Here is a 17108-nt window from a genome sequence, read left to right as displayed (position 1 = left end):
TTATTTCAGTTCAGGTTTAATTTCCAACGTATTTCACTTAGGTAAGAGATGAAGCTGTAGGACAGCCTACATGCTATCATATACTATGTACTATATACTATCATATACTATCAGGTACTATGACACTCCAACAAGACTCCTAAAGACTTCATTGACTCTGGAGTACGACAATGGGGTTTTAACTTCTTATAGTTGTGCCATTCCTTGTAAACTCAATATCTATCGCTTCAAGAACTTTCCACATCTTTACTAGACAATAATAATTATTTGAGCAAACTAAAATGCTTTTCCAAGTCACTGCCTACTTGCCACTGCACCAGAACTCTGGCTAAAAATTGTATGTGACAATAGACTAAAAATAAAATGAAAGATAAATTTTACAGTTTGTGTTGCACAAATCCCAATAATACCTTCACCTAAACTAATCTGAACAGACCAAATAATCTTTACTCAGGGTTTTTGTTTCTTTTTCTAAAGCAAAATATCCTCAAATACTGTCTCCTCCTCATCACGCTGACAGGCAAAATAAACCTTCCTGTTGTTTCCAATTAATACCCAACTCAGATGTATTTTGCATGATACAGTTCATAAGAACTCCATCACAAATGGCTTTCCCAGGCTAAGCATTAAGCCACCAGGTAACACTGCAAAAGCAAGAAACTCAAATCCTAGAGATAATTCTGTTTTCAACTGAAGTTTATAAAGAAATGAGGATGGAGCTAAATAAATTCAACGTGACAAGATACAAAAAGCAGCTGTACTGTATACCAGCTGCGTGGAGGTACAAATCGAAGGTTTGAACTAAAACGGAAGTGACTGGGATAGAAATGAACACAAAAGCAGATAATTTACACAATCTAGTGCGAGGTGTATAAATATGAAGTCAGAAGGACTGTTTGAAATGCATTTGGTTACATCTCTACATGTAAAGGTAAGCAGATTAGCAAGCCGCCCAAGTTTAGAAGTGATGAAACATAAGAGGAACTGAACTACATGGAAAAGCATCACAACACTTAAGAAAAAGTCAGAAAAAGAACAACTTAAGAGACGAGTTGAGCACCACTGTCTGTTTTCCATGCAAAACACAGCTGATACAAGAAGTCATGAGGTCTCACACTTTGATAACCTTCCTATAATTAGAGATCGCACATATTGGAAACGAAACCAAATAGAGTCCCATCTACACGTGCTTTCCCAATATTCATTCACTTTTGTCTAGGATACTGCTCTAAGTTAGCAAAAAGATTACTGGGATATCACCTAGTACTGCCAAGGAGGAAGATGTACCATAACACGGCCCCATCTACCCAGAAAAGCCAGAGGACTGCAATACAGATGGGACAACTGTGACTCCCAGCACAAGTGTACTGGGCTGGCTGTGTACTGGGACACTGCGTCCTCCAGAATAACCCGACACAGTTCTCTGATTGAGCTTACACAAAGACTTGCTTTCATGCACATGCCTGAAGGGTGGGCAGAGGAGGGATGCATATGCACAGCAGGGAGACTCAGGATTGCCTTGCTTTCAGCAGTTCGATACTTCAATCTCGATTACTTTTGTCTCTTCCAATCTGACTTTACATAAACACAGATTGCACGCAGTGCCAGGGCACAAAGCTCAACGCTACTACTAATTCCTTTAACATGAGTCAAGTACTCCAGGAGACAAAGTTTACTTCAAGTTTATCTTTGCTTCTCTTTGCTTGTGGCACAAGTTAGATAGTTGAGGAATACTGTATTAATTCCTGCAAGGCATCACTAGGTTTTCTACCGACCTCATGCAAGTGGTTAATGTTACAGTCGTATTAACTCCACATACGCAGCCAAGTACAACACAACTCCAAAGTAAAGTTCATCAGTTAAGGTTTAACGATTCGGTCCCATCACGACACAAGTCATGGGGTACACCTCGAGAGCATTATTCTTCTTCATATTAGTCCCAAGTTTGGAAGCTCCCATCTCAGGGGAAAACAAGATACCAACAGCCTCCTTTTACTGTGAACTTCAAACATGGCTTGGATACTTAAGAGTTTATGCACAGACTTGTAATCTCTTAGTAGAGAGCCTTCAGCACAGAACAACTCTGACTCTTCTAAACAACAAAAAACAGTCTCTCCTTCAGCAACCAGTGCAACACCAACAACAGCATGACTGCAACCTTTCAGGATATTAGCATCACGCCTTACACTCTGCTTACAACTCATACCAGTCACTTAGTCACTGCCCTGTTTGCATTCACATTCTGATACGCCACCTGTGCAAAGAAGAACGTTTTAAGGGAAGGGAAGAAATCAAGTTCACGATCAAGTGTACAACCTGGACAAAGCACACTTTGTATGACAGGTCTGCTCCACCCATAACTGAGTCACACTGTTAAAAGTCAGAGCACTGTCAGACCTCCTTACAAAAACTGCAGCATCGCAGCATCAGGAAGATAACAGTTCTTTGCATATTTGGGACTGAGGATGCCAGCATATGTGCTATCCAAGGGCATTTTCAAACGTTGCTTCCAGAATATGCAACGGGTACAATTCCAGCTACGGCATTACTGTCTGCCTGACCACTGCATACTGATAAACACCACCTATGAGGATGGTAGGGATCTGCTGTTATGAAAACAACTTCCTACAGAGCTTCTCCACTATTCCTGGAAACAAAGAAGGAAAAACTTTAATCCCTTAAGGATCTGAATCAGTTGACTGTAGACTCTACAAAAACATTGACTTCTGTATTAATAAAAAGGGTGGTGTTATACACAATATTATTACATTAAAAAGAAAAGGCAGTATTCCATTATTTTCTTCTCTTTTCTGATGCTGATTTGTTTCTGTTGAGGTTTCCCCCCCCCCCTCAATCTAAGGCAGCAGCATCTTAGTCTATGACTTTAGATAAGAGTTTACAAGTAAGGCTTTCCGATATTGTTTTTAGCAACAGGAAAAATACAAGACAAGCCAGCCCAGAACAAAGTAAAGGATACTGCGAGCTGCTGGAGCCCACATGTTAAATCAAATCAGTAGTCTACAACTTTTGTTATCTGTCCTGCCCGGTGACACTACTAAGTGGAGAAAAGCACTTGCTTTTTTCCATAGCTTTTCAAAAAGCCAGCTCCAGGAAATTCAGTATTAGCCTTGGTAGTGATAAGCAACATGCCCGCTAATGAGGACCAAGTTCTTCAGTCCTTTTCTCAACACTTTGAAATATCAAACCTCACAACACTAACAATCATCTGTCAACAAGCCCAAATCAAGCCTTCTAAAACAATATAAGATCTTGTTTTAAAAGCAAGGCAAGAAAGATGATTGAAGAATTTCAGAAACAGAAGGAATCAAAAGCAATACTGAACCAATTCACTTTTTTCTACCATAAAATCAATTACATTTCCAATTGGCAGTCTCTTGAAACTTCCTCAAAATATCAGTTTCTCATACTTTCAAAGCTCCTCCTAAACTCAATGGCAACACAAGCACTCTTGGCAGGCAGTAATTAAAGCAATTACATTTCCTTGTTAATATAAGAATGTAGCTGTGGCTCATGCTGCTTCAACAATTTCCTTATGCAACAAAACATATTGGGACACTGGTCACACGTAGCTTTTAAATGTATTCCACTTGCAACTTTTTAACTTCAGAAAAGCAGTTTTACAGCAAGATAAAGCATACCGACAACAAAGCCAGATGACGGTATTTCTAAACGTACATAGATTTAAACTCTCCATGAGACTCTCTCATGGTCTGCACAGTCCCATTGGAAGTATATCTATAGCACACTCACCTGTGCAGACTATTTTCCAGGACAACAGCCAAAATCCGCAAGCCTACATCATAATCATCTCACTGAGGTTGCAGTAAAGCTTCCTGCTTTAGAACCTAGGAGGATAGGCAGCTTTTTCAAACACCATCTGCAGAAACAAGGACACGTACCTTACTGCAACACTGCAGTGGCAACCAAAACCCTTCTGTACAGGTGTAACAGCTGCTGGGGTTTGTTATCGAGTTACTTAACCACATAATGAAACTAACACACAACCGATCACACGGGACAGCCTAATTAACTGCGCAATGAGGGGAAATGCCTTTAAATTGGAAGGGGGAAGATTTAGATCACGCATTAGAAAGAAATTCTTCATGATGAGGGTGGGGAGGCTCTGGCAAGGGTTGCCCAGGAAGTTGTGGCTGCCCAATCCCTGGAGGCATTCCTGCCCCATCCCTGGAGGCGTTCAAGGCCAGGTTGGATGGGGCTGTGAGCAACCTGATCTAGCGGGAGGTGTCCCTGCCCATGGCAGGGGGGGGTGGAACTGGGTGGGCTTTTAGGTCCCTTCCAATCTAAACCATTCTATAATTCTAAGGGTTTTTTTAAAAAAAAAAAAAAAAAATGGTTGTCCTGGCAAAAAAGCAAACCCTGCTCGCTTTTGGAATTCTGCGGTCTGTCCTCTGCAGAACAAACTCTAGGTGCTGCAAGCCCAGACCCGGAGCACAGCGCAACTCCTCTGGATCAGAGTGCAGAGATCGGGGGGACAGTTTTAAGCCGAGAGAGGGGAAATTAGGGTGATATTAGATGAGATATTAGGAAGGAATGATCTCTTGCGGCGGGGGGTTGGGACACGACGACACACACGAGGCACTGGCAGAGGTTTTTCACAAGAGCATGGAGTGATGGGATGAGAGGGAATGGCTTTAAACTGGAAGGGGGAAGATTTAGATTAGACATCACATAGAAATTCTTCACGCTGAGCATGGGGAGACACTGGCACAGGTTGTCCAGAGAAGTTGTGGCTGCCCCATCCCTGGAGGTGTTCCAGGCCAGGTTGGATGGGGCTCCGAGCAGCCTGATCCAGCGGGAGATGTCCCTGCCCATGGCAGGGGGTGGAACTGGATGGGCTTTGAGGCCCCTTCCGACCCAAGCCATTCTATGAGTCTATGAAACAAAAGAGCCTGCGAGCCAGCACAAGGGCAGAGCCGCCACTCGGGAGGTGCGGGCGGGAGCCCCCCCACCTCCCCGTCCCCATCCTCCCGCCTCCCCCGCGACCCGTCCCCCCCCCCCACCGCCGGCCCCGGTATCGCCCCCTCACCCCGTCGCTACGAGCCCGGCGGGACGCGCGGCCGCTCCCCCATGGCCGCCGGCACCGGACACGGCAACAAAGATGGCGGCAGCGGGCGGGCCCGGGGCGGAGCGGTGTGTGCCCGCACAGCCACGGCGGGAGGGACCTTAGAGCCCTCCAGTTCCACCCCCCGCCGTGGGCAGGGACACCTCGCGCTGGATCAGGGGATCAGCGCTCCATCCAACCTGGCCTCGAGCACCTGCAGGGCTGGGGCAGCCACCACTGCTCTGGGGAGCCTGGGCCAGGGCCTCATCACCCTCGCAGGAAAACATTCCTTCCTACGATCTCACTTAAATCTTCCACCTTCCAGCTTAAAACCATTCCCCCTCATCCTGTGCTTGCACTCCCTGATCAAGAGCCCCTCCCAAACTTCCTGTAGCCCCTTTCAGTGCTGGAAGCTGCTCCAGTGTCTCACCAGAGCCTTCTCTCTGGACCGTGTCCAGAGAAGAGCAACGAAGCTGGTGAGGGGCTGGAGAACAAGGCTGACGAGGAGCAGTTGAGAGAGCTGGGGTTGTTTATCCTGGAGAAGAGGAGGCTGAGGGGAGACCTTATTGCTCTCTACAACTACCTGAAAGGTTGTGGAGAGGAGGGAGCTGGGCTCTTCTCCCAAGTGACAGAGGACAGGACAAGGGGGAATGGCCTCAAGCTGCGCCAGGGGAGGGTCAGACTGGATATCAGGGGAAAATTTTTCACAGAAAGGGTCATCGGGCACTTGTCAGAGGCTGCCCAGGGAGGGGGTGCAGTCCCCATCCCTGGAGGTGTTTAAAAGACGGGTAGATGACTTCCTGAGGGATGTGCTCAGGGATGTGGTTTAGTGGCAGATAGGAATGGTTGGACTCGATGATCAGAGAGGTGTTTTCCAACCTGGTGATTCTATGATTCTCTTCTCCAGGCTGAACTCTCTCAGCCTGTCCTCATATGAGAGGTGCTTCTGGACTCTATCATGTTCTGTCTATCTACATCCTTCCTGTGCTGAGAACTCCAGGACTCCAAGTGGAGTCTCATGACAGGAGCAGAGAAGCAGAATTCCCCTCCTTCGCCCTGCTGGCCACACTTCTTTGGATGCAGCCTGGGGGACAGTTGGCTTTCTGGGCTGCAAGCACACAGATTGAGCTCCTCTCCCTCCCCTCTCCCCTCTCCCCTCTCCCCTCTCCCCTCTCCCCTCTCCCCTCTCCTCTCCTCTCCTCTGACATTGTGACCAGAGGCTGAGATAACAACAGATCTGACCAGAGCATCGTAAAACAAACTCTCTATAAGCCTTCATTCTATTAGTTTAATCGCCTCTGGTCACAATGTTGTTTTATGTGTTCTCAGAATTCTCACCACCATCGTATCCTGTCTGAAGTCCAAGGCTGCTGACAGCACGCCAACAGACAGACTGAAGGAAACGAAACGAGACGCTAGCTGAAGGTGCTGACAGCTCCAGGAGATGAATTTCACACATAAGATACTTTAGAGTGCATGTGTAAGTATTATTTCAGTTTTTAGTTGGTTTTTTTTTTCTTTTCTTACATAGGCATAAAACCTCTCTGGGCAAGGGGTCTTACTGTCAGGCATTTCATGGTGATACCCAAGACCATAGCCCTGAGAAGCTGCCACATAGGAGGAATTCTTTACCTCAACAGCTTTTCAAGAGATGGTCACAATGATACTTCCCCTTTTTGCAAGATCGGTGCCTAAGTAGTGACTAATAGAGTCTCTTCTTCCCCAAGTAAACAGCATCTCATCTTCCAGAACCAACCCCAACACATGATATCAAAAGCCTCCACACCCACATGCCATGTAAGAGTAAATCCAGTAATGCTAATTAGAGCCCAAGCTTCAATTAACACCTGCCAGTATGTCATTCCTCATTCTGATGGGATTTAAAAAAATAGTGAAAAATTTGTGGGGCATCAAAAATTTGGAGTATGTTTCAGTGCTGGGAGCAGCAACTTCTTGGTGGAACATGAAGCTTTTTAGAATCCAGAGCACTACATAAATGCCATTTGATTTGATATGACTTTATAGAAAATAAATTGAAAAAACTACCTTAGCAAACAACCTATTAAGTGAAACAGTTACCTTTACTACAGCAGATCAGGTAAAGTAATGGCTCTTTCCGGCAGGAACCTCTTAATCACAACAACAGAAAAGCAAGATAAAATCATTGAGTAATTTGGGCTGGAAGGGACCTCGGGATTATCTAGTCCAATCTCCTACTTATGGCAGGACTAATTTTGTTTCTAGATCAGATTGCTCCTTTATTTTGTATACATACAAAAGCATACACATACCTATATGCTCTGTACTTATAAAACCCAGCAATGATTTCTTCAGTTCATACCTCAGATGACCTTCAAAATACAATGTGCTGCATAAGTTTACGAACAAACATTAATTTGGAGCATTATTTCAGAGCAAATTATTATTTTCCTTATTCTTTCCAGGGAACCAGAATACTGAAATCGCAAATACAAGTCCTGGGGCCCTAGAAAATGCTCCCATTAAACATTCTCACAGATTCTTTAAAAAAGGTCTTAGAGAAAAATCAATCTGCAAACCATTTGGAGGTCATAACCATAAACCTTGGAAAAGATAACAGTTTCACATAACTAAACATTAATATCCTGACCACCACCTCTAAATGAGTGAAGGGAGTCCGCTGAAGGCTTATGTCTTTAAAAACATTATTTAGGTGAGAGCATAAGCTTGAGTAGGCCGTAGAGTGAACTTGGAGAATCAGCTTCAAACTACAAATAACATTTGGAAGGCAAAAATCTACCTATTGCTTTGGTCATAATATGCTGTGCATTCTATATTGCCAAAATACATTAAGAATCAGGTGTGGAATAGAGAAAAACAAAATTTGTCCATTTTCAGAAAGCACTGCCGTGCAACACCCACTTGCGAATCACCACACAGACCAGTTCTAAGCTTTGCTTTCATAAATGGTTTTCCATTCTTACTCCTGCTCTGCAGCTGAGCAGCAAAGTTCACCCAGCCTTGCTGCTCTGTAACACAATTACTTCAGTGCCCAAACGCTTCTTATTTGGCTTTCTCTTTTAGTTGCTTAGAGGCAACTGCAGATACACCAGTGTACTCTGGCCCCAGTCCTTCTACAATTTATGCTTCTGCTTTGCTGTACACTTTGTCTGCAGTCCCACTGATGTTAATCGTGTGTGGCTTAGTGTGCCCCACCAGACCTGCCAGAATTTCAGCTGTTTTTCACCTTTTATTCTGTACATTTATTTCAGCAGGACTGAAATCAGGTTAAGAAAATTCAGCTTGGTTAGAGGATTTCTTCCTTAAAGGCAGATGAAAAGGTTTATATTGTATCCATCTGGACTCACCACAGCTCTAGTCCCAGTACTGATGCTCAGATATTTCTGCCTCTCATAGTACCTATACTTAAGCCAAATTTTCACCTGAACAGTATCTTATCCTCAAGAGGCAGCCACAGATACTTAGGGCATGATAATGACAGGACATAGAGCCCCTTCTGCATTCATATTAAATAAGAACTAATGACTTACTCTTCATTAGCCAGCTATAGCTCTCATTTAGCATGTACAAATACTGAAGAAGACAATTTCTGAGTGAGAATTTATAATCTCAAATACAGTCATACACAACAGACTTCTCATCTCCTGCAGATATAAGCTCTGCATTGCAGAGGCAGAAGCCGAATTTGGCCAGTGTTTTCAAAAGGTTGTATTAAAGATCTGGGTTTTGACTTACATGCCTTGTTATCTAAGAAAAGAGCATAAGAGCTCATGTAATTGCTCAGTTTCCAGGTGACATTTGCTAATTACACATAGCATTTTTACAGCTTTGCCGGCTAAAGGGGCTCACAATCCTATACTTTGTCTTTCAAGTAAAAAAGTGTTAGCATCTCCACTTTCATGGAGAACAATGAGGTGGCTGAAAGAGCAGATATGCTGAACACCCCACACTCCTCTGGGACTACTGGTGCTGGATGGTCATGGTATTGCCATGGGGGAGCTGGGAGCCATGTCCAGGTTGCCTGACTCCCATCCTCTGCATTTTTCAGCAGGCTGGTCTGTTACAACGCAATTACTGCAGGCTGATTTGATTCCTGCATTTCACATCATGGCAAGATTACACAGAGTTATTATTTTCTGCATCAGGAATCACCTTCATTGTCTAACTATTTCATTCTAAGCAAGCATGGTTTGCCAGGGGGCTTCAGGGAGCACCATCCACAAAGACCCCGCAGCCCTGTATTCCCTCTGTGTCAGGCAGGGACCACAGCACTGCTGAAGCCACCTTGCCAGCACCGCTGTGTCTCATCTATGCATGATGTAGTTAAATCCTAAGCATGATGGTGATTATACCAGTGCTCTGAGTAAGTTATACCTGGAAAAACTTACTTTCATTATATGTTGCTTGGACTGTCCTTTGTTCAGCATATGTAGCACAGTGGTGCCCCAGCTAGTTCCTAGGCACTTAGATCCTACAAATTACAGCTAGTGACACATCAGTACAGCTATTACAGAACCCATAGGTTGGCAAGTCCAAAGCTCTTGCTGAAAATTGCAGACAAGCCACATCAGCCTCCTGCAGCTCCTGTGATGTTGCTCCTCATCAGCCTTCATGCTAACAGCATTCTCCCCACTTACCTTTGACACTCCTTCACATTTATCTTTTTCCACTGCTGCAGCCAGACCTGTTATTTTTTTCTTGTTAGAATTAATTTTACTGCTGCCATTTCCTGCCCTTTCTTGTTGCAGTATCCTGAGGCATGGAAAATCCCAAATGACTGACATTTAAAAAACAAAACCAATGAAAACAACGTTTGCTCTGGCTCAATCATTCTTTGCAGCTTCGAGGCACAAGAAAACTTTGTGCCAGTTCACATGCTGATAAAGTTCTGTCTCCAGCAGGATACTTGATTTTCCTTTTCATTGCATCCTGTCAATATACTTCCAGCACAGTCTATAGTGTTAATTAGCGTAATTTCTAAGGACTGTTCAGGCTGGCAGCATTGTTTTGATTCAGCAGGCCTTGGGGATCAAAATGGCTAGCCAGCTAATGTACTAAGAATGTAGATATTTTAAGTCACAAAGATAGTCTTAATTTGTTTGGGGTGTTTTTCCTGTGTGTTGGTTGTTTTTTTGAGAGGCTTAATGACATTTCTTAATGTCCCAATTAATTAGTGCTTCTTAGGCACAAGGATTATTGGGCCAGTGTTGGGGACAGAATAAGGTGCAATGTCTTGTGAGACCATGCCTGCTCTGATAAGCAACACTCAGCAATTTGACAGATGGATTTCCTGAAATCCTATCTTCTCCTACCTAATTTCCCCTCCTGCTTTCAGAGCAGCCTCTGATACATTCAGCTTCTACTCAGTTTGTACCCAAGGGCTGGAAGCTCAAAGGAGCCAGGAAGAGTCTTTCCTCTGACTTTGACAGGTAATATGTAAACCACCTAGAAAAGAATCAACAAAGCTTTGATGTCTTGTTCCCTGTTCTTTTGAGAATGCTTACCAGGGAACAATAGTTTGGCAGGCAGGATACTAGACTTAAACACAGAAGATTTAGACTGAAATGCTGCCACAGTGAGACTCCAAATGACTTTCGGGCAAAATAGCTGTGCTTCAGTTTCTTCTCTGTGAACAGAGATAATTATTCCCTGCCTCACAGAACTTGTAAGAATAAAATTCATCACTGACTTTATATTCTTGAATAGTAAGTACAACAGCATAAGTACTAAAATAGACCAGATTAATTTATTTTTTAATTAGTGTTTCTCACACATTCAAAAAGCATGTATATGTGGCACTTACGGACATGGATAAGTCAGCACGCTGGGTTGGGCTGATGGTTGATCTTAAGAGATCTTTTCCAACCTTAATGAATCTATGATTTTTTTTTTCCTACTATCCAACCTAAACCTCCCTTAGTGCAACTTGTTGGCCATTTCCTCTTGCGAGAGACACTCACTCACTGGTAAAATATTGAAAAGGACAAAGTCTTTGAAGCAAAGACAATAATATTTTTATTTTACAATTCAGCGCTGAATTGGATGCCCTTCTGAAAAAAGGCATAACATCTTACAAAAGCAGCAGGTATATATAATAGTTTTAGACAAAGAACTGTGTATATTCTCAAAAAATGTTCATTCTTTTTCAGATTATCCAACCACTTCTGGAGACTCCCTTCAGGTTATCGCCTGACCTAAAACAGCCACATCTTACAAGACCACTAAGCATATATAAGCATATTGAGAAGAGGAGGCTGAGGGGAGACCTTATTGCTCTCTACTACTACCTGAAAGGAAGATGTAGATAGGAGGGTGCTGGCCTCTTCCTCCAAGTGACAGGGGACAGGACAAGGGGGAATGGCCTCAAGCTGCGCCAGGGGAGGGTCAGACTGGACATCAGGGAAAAAAATTTCACAGAAAGGGTCATTGGGCACTGGCAGAGGCTGTCCAGGGAGGGGGTGGAGTCCCCATCCCTGGAGATATTTAAAAGTTGGGTAGACGAGGTGCTCGGTGATATGGTTTAGTGGCAGATCAGAATGGTTGGATTCCATGATGTAAGAGGTCTTTCCCAACCTAGTGATTATATGATTCTGTATCAATAAACTCTCACAGCCCTTGGACAGGTTATCTCTTGACCTTAAACAGCTACAGAGAATCATAGAATAGTTTGGGTTGGAAGGGAACTCAAAGATCATTCAGTTCTAACCTCCCTGCCCTGGGCAGGGACACCTCCCACTTGCTCAAAGCTCCATCCAACCTGGCCTTGAATGCCTCCAGGGATGGGGCAGCCAAAACATCCCTGGGCAACCTGGGCCAGTGCCTCACCACCCTCATGGTGAATAAATTCTTCCTTATGTCTAGCTTAAATCTGCTTCTCTCCAGTTTATACCCATTACCCCTCATCCTATCACTACAAGCTTTTATGAACAGTCCCTCTCCAGCTTTCCTTGAGCGCCTTTCAGGTACTGGAAGGTCACTATAAGATCTCCTCGGAGCATTCTCTTCTCCAGGCTGAACAAGAGCTGAACAACATCTTACAAGCCTCGTTCCTCGGGAGGAAAGACCAGCACAGCGCTGACTTCACCCTCCTTTTAAGGAGCAGCACAAAGCGATGAGGTCCCTACAGACCTTATAAAGCCTCTCTTTTCTCTCCCAGGGTAAAAGATGCTCTTCCCCCCGCCCCCTGCCCTCGGGGTCCAGCCCAGCCCGCAGGGGCGGTGCCGCCGGAGGCTCCGCGCAGCACGTGGCGCCGCGGGGTGAGATGGCGGCGTCACGGTCCGGTGGTGCTGCTGCTGCTTCTTCTCCCCGAGCTCCTGCGCCTCCTCTGCAGCCCAGGGGTCGCGGTGGCTGTCCAGACGGTGCCCCGAGGGCGGGCAGGGCCGGGGCTGGCGGGTAGGGAGGGTTTAATTCGATTACCGAGTTAATTAAAACGGCCCCAAGCGGTGCCACGCGAGGGTGGTTGAGTTGGTGGCAGTTACCGGTGGGTATGTTCAGTGACTGCTGTGCTTCGTCATTGACCTCGTTTTGATCGGATTTCTCCTGTGTGAGGCAGCAAGAGAGTGGTTTTGTATACAAAGTAAGGGTATTTTTGTGTTAATGCTTCAAAAGTGGGGGCAAAGTTCATTTTGGCGCAGTAATTCCCTGTCAGCCCACTTGGAAATGGGTTGTGTCCCAGGGCTTTGGACCTCCTGCCACGGCTCCAGTTGGGAGAAACGTATGGGTGCAGCTCCTGCTTCGCTGGAGAGGAGATGGGTCTGATTTGAAGTGAGGTTTCCTTGAGGGAGCTGGGCTCCTCGTGAGTCCAGCAAGCTTAACGTGCCAGCTCTGATGTGGCTCGTGCTCCTCGCTGCCCTCCTCTCATAAAGGACTTTTTGCCACTTATTTTTAATCTGGAATGTTCATTGTTGGGCTCTTTAATGCAGAAAGTATTTTGCTTTTTCCTGTACCAGTTAAAGACATAGATAGTAGACAACCTTAAAAAACTGATGGGCAAGTAGAGCTTCAGAACATGACTTAAAAGCATATTAATATGTCATTTAGGTCCATGCCTGAACTAACCTTTAAAACCATGTTTTTGTAGTTCCTTGGTAAGCAGCCACCTTCCGTCACACTCTGGTGTCAACACTTCCACGATGGCAGAACAACTTCACCTGATGAACAAAGGTAATAAAGTGGTAGGTGGAGGTTAAAGCAGCAGAACCCCGGGCACCAGCTTTCTGTTGCAAAGCTCTCAGTTAGAAGGCTAGGTTTCTGAAATAGCTAACAAAAATCAGTGTTTTGTGAATACTGGGTAATTTTTGTTAAGTATAGAAACAGTAGAGAAAGCTTTAACTGCACTACAAGTGCAATCAATGAGAGACTTTGTCCAAAGCTCGACAAAGGCTCTTGATTTTGTTTGTCTGGAGTTGTGTATGTGTTTGGTTATTGATAAACATCGTTAATATGAATATGGCTTATAAATACAGCTAACTCCTAATTATCCAAATAGGCTGGAATTAGATCATTGAGAAAACAGAATTTTTGGAATACTGGGGCATTTGGCACTGATACATGCAGTGGCGGTTGGAGTTCTTTCAACAGCATTTCTTGCCTACTACTCCGAATGGGAGACTTGGTGCTGAGATTGCTTGGTGTGCAGCCATCTTGGGGCTGGAGCATTCATGAAATTAAATTTCATGTTAGGCAAGAGTTTAGGCAAAGTGTATGAAGTTAACTTGCTTTCAGGTAAAGAAGGAGGGCCACATAGGCATTATGTTGGGCTACTCAGCCTGCCAAACTGGAACAAGCTCCAAATGGCATATGTAGCCTACAACTGAAACATGCAGACTTTGCTGAGTGTGTGTCTTATAAGAGTTGTTTGATAAAGAATAAACTCCTCGGAAAGACTGCAGGGCTTATAGGGCACTCATTGGAAAGTCAAAATCACTTGTTTCGGAGCATTTTATTTCTGAATACTTGTTGTGACAAAGCTATGCATAAATGTAAACTGAACGTAGACTACGTGTTCAGCAGTATTGAAAGGAAATTGTACTGTTTCAGCTCAGGGATATATATGGTTTAGTACTGGGCAAGTATGGTTGGACTTGATGATCTTGAAGTTCTTTTCCAACCAAAGAATTCTATGATTCTATATTGCTTTTTCTGAATTTTTGCCCTATCGATATTGGAAATATGTAAATTTCTTTTTGTTCCCGCTAAGCAAATTCAATTGAAACAAACTTATGGATGGAGTACATTAAGGCTTATATTGAGTGATAACTACAGAGTGATGAAACTGTTGCTTTAATATCACTGATGGTATATATGAATAACTGTAACATCAGAATGACAACAGAAGTAACTTCCAGGATGTGTTGAGGTCATGGCATCTCAATTTGCTCAAACGCGCTAGCAGAATAATAGGAGTAGACAAGAGCCTTGTGTCTTCCTGCAAATACTACTGATGTACGTGTTAGTGTTGTTAATCAGATCTCTTTGCAAATGCGTCTGCTTCTAGGAAGTTCCATGGAAGGCGTAACTGATAGAGGGAACCTGCCATTGACGGCTGCAGCTGATAAAGGAAATGCTGTGAGTTATTGCACTTCATAATTGCCCCAAATATTCGGAGCATTTCTAGATAGCAGAAGTGAGCAGTGTGCATGGTCTTTCTAGAACTTTGAAATTTTTACTCTCTTTGTTGTCACATTTTGATATATGAGCAGCCTAATCCAGCGGAAGTTGTCCCTGCCCATGGCAGAGGGGTTGGAACTGAATGATCTTAAAGGTCCCTTCGAACCCAAACCATTCTATGGTTCTTTGATATTAAAATATTTCTACCCTAATGGATAACTTCTTTTCTGGTAAGAATCACTCAAGATTTTTCTTCTACAGGTGTCACGTTTTCATGGATCAAATCAGAAGCAGAAGAAATTGCAGTGTTCCTCTAAGAATGTTTTCTCTGTTGGCTATGATGAAAGTCTCTTTAGTTCATTAGTACCACCCTCTCTAACGAGGACTTGTCATCACTGTGGTCTTTTTGGTAAGTGCCTGTTGTTCTGTAGTCTGTGATGCATTGTCTGTTTGTCACTGACAGCAGACCAGGGGGCTTGCTCAGAAATGTCTTTAAATGGATGTGTATTTTTTTTCTCTCTCAGATGCAACTATAGTGACCATTCGGAACTTAGATGAGGGTTACAGAACTGATAAACAGGAGAGCATCTCCTTATAAAAAAAAAAATGGGTTTATTTTCTTGGGGTAGTAACATCTGACATTTATATGTGAATACCGAAAACTGTTTGTTTGTGCTTAGAACTGTGGTGGAGCCATCTGGTAAAGCAATTGTTAAGTAGTACGTGGAGACTGCATCGTAGCAGCTGTTGTCTCTCCTTATGTAGATTTTTCTCTCTGACTTTTTAAAGGATTCCTCAGATGTTCACAATGCAAGCAAGTGTACTATTGTTCTGCAGATTGTCAGAAGAAAGATTGGCGAGCACATAGTGTTGTATGTGAGCCAGTTAAACAGAAGTAAGTTTCTTAAAAGTTCTGCTAACTAATCTTTGCTGGAAGACAATATCCCTCCTAATATAACTTCAATGACCGTGTAAAGGCATTATTACAGTAAAATACATTACTTATTCTTAGGCCAGAACTGCATTGTCTCATACTTGTCAGAAAACGGCTCTGCTGCCTTAGAAGGTTGACTTGAAAGATACTGTTGGGGTTCCTAATGTGTTCTATAGGGCGACTTAAAGCAAAAGCATCATTTTTTCTTCTGTCAGAACAGTGTGAGCATGCAGTAAGAATACTGGCAGTATCACATGACTTTGTAATAACAAAGTTGGCGTCACGGGCAAGGGACGAGAAGTGAGACTGCTTTTCAGCAGTGCCAGGGTAGATGGATTGTCTTTTAACAAATTCTGAAGAGGCACCCTTTGAATCTTAACTGTAGCCTCAGTGAACTTGGGTATCCTATCTTTGAACACAGTTGCAGTTAGAACAAGCTGTCTCCAGCGTCTCATTATTACGTTTGGCCATGCCAGTTTAGATGCTCAAGAGATAGCTCCCTAATCTGTTGCAGGTTATGCCATGGTACAGATTGACTGATTGGCTTTGGAACAGTTCAGGGGAATGATCTGAGTGTTTAACCTGACAGTAAGGAGTGGTGATCGCAGTTTAGTGAATCTCCAACCAGGTGTCCAGAATTAAAGTCTGCAAGAGAGATCTCTCTTCCCCCCCCAAGTTTTGCTCTGTTGGCTGAAATGGCAGGATAAGATGGAGCACAGGGACAATCTGGCATATACATTATCTGGATATTACTCATGTATTCAACTGAAATCGCAACTTATTTTACTGTATTTCGTAATTATTAAGGTTTTCTTGGGATTACAACATTTTCAGAATTCCACAACAACGTGAGATTTCTTCTCTGTTTTAATCAAAACGAGTTTATTTTTTGTTGATGACATCAGGAAAAACACATCAGATGTTGCACTGCAGGGAACTAATGGATTTGCCATTCTGTGTTTTCTGGGAGGGGGGAATAAGGGTTGACAAAACCCACTTACTATGAACATAGCCTTCTTGTTTTATTTGTAAGTAGGTGTTGTGAATGCTACTTATCTGATCTTGGCTCTTCAAATTGTGTCTTTAATTACAGTGTAAGTAATAACAATGGAGACAAACTACCTACTGAAACTGAGAAAAGAGTTTATGTGAAGGTATGGTATACAATTTTCACTGTCTTGAATGGATCTGCTGTGAGCTAGTTGCAATGCACTTATTTTAACCTATATTGGAAAGGAGTGAGTTCCAGAGATTATGATCTACTCATCTACTCCTTATAGAAAGGTCAGTGCTTCAAATCAAAAGTTACTGGGAGAAGCGTTCAAGGATAGGTTACACCTAGAGCTCCTAGCAATGCTGTCAGACAGCTTGGTTTTTATCTGGAAAAAAACATTTGTGAAAAAGGTTAAGACATGTAGGATCCTGCTAGAGAAATATTTTAGCAAGGAAACATGAGTAACTTCTCCAATTCAGCAGAAGGCT

The 17108-nt window shown here is 43.5% G+C and overlaps 2 protein-coding genes across 13 annotated transcripts in view; one reads left to right on the top strand and one right to left on the bottom strand.

Annotated features, from left to right (window-relative positions):
* The window catches only part of CCDC186 (coiled-coil domain containing 186), a 39339-nt gene extending 34250 nt beyond the window's left edge, over positions 1-5089 (bottom strand). Inside the window, exons 1-2 of one of the 2 annotated variants that reach the window (XM_054071825.1) lie at positions 5071-5089; positions 3772-3867 (exon numbers count right to left, since the gene is read on the bottom strand). The gene's annotated coding sequence lies outside the window, so the exon portion shown is untranslated. Of the gene's footprint in view, positions 1-3771; positions 3900-5070 lie in introns of those variants that run through there. The other variant, XM_009570574.2, reaches the window with a different exon arrangement.
* A 1208-nt stretch (positions 5090-6297) lies between these two features.
* Positions 6298-17108, top strand: part of TDRD1 (tudor domain containing 1) — a 31401-nt gene continuing 20590 nt past the window's right edge. For 2 of the 11 annotated variants that reach the window (XR_008450790.1, XM_054072239.1), the window contains exons 1-7: positions 6298-6563; positions 12240-12339; positions 13164-13246; positions 14580-14650; positions 14954-15101; positions 15482-15587; positions 16720-16780. Coding sequence is in view for 1 of the 11 variants with exons in the window: in XM_054072239.1 (XP_053928214.1) it covers positions 12248-12339; positions 13164-13246; positions 14580-14650; positions 14954-15101; positions 15482-15587; positions 16720-16780 (561 nt within the window). In the remaining 10 variants the exon portion in view is untranslated. The other 9 variants (XR_008450788.1, XR_008450787.1, XR_008450789.1 and 6 more) reach the window with 9 other exon arrangements.

This window comes from Cuculus canorus, chromosome 7 (assembly GCF_017976375.1).
Source record: "Cuculus canorus isolate bCucCan1 chromosome 7, bCucCan1.pri, whole genome shotgun sequence".
In the NCBI taxonomy this organism is placed as follows: Eukaryota; Metazoa; Chordata; class Aves; order Cuculiformes; family Cuculidae; genus Cuculus; species Cuculus canorus.
Note: the sequence above shows the minus strand (reverse complement) of the source record. Positions and strands in the feature narration are given on the sequence as shown.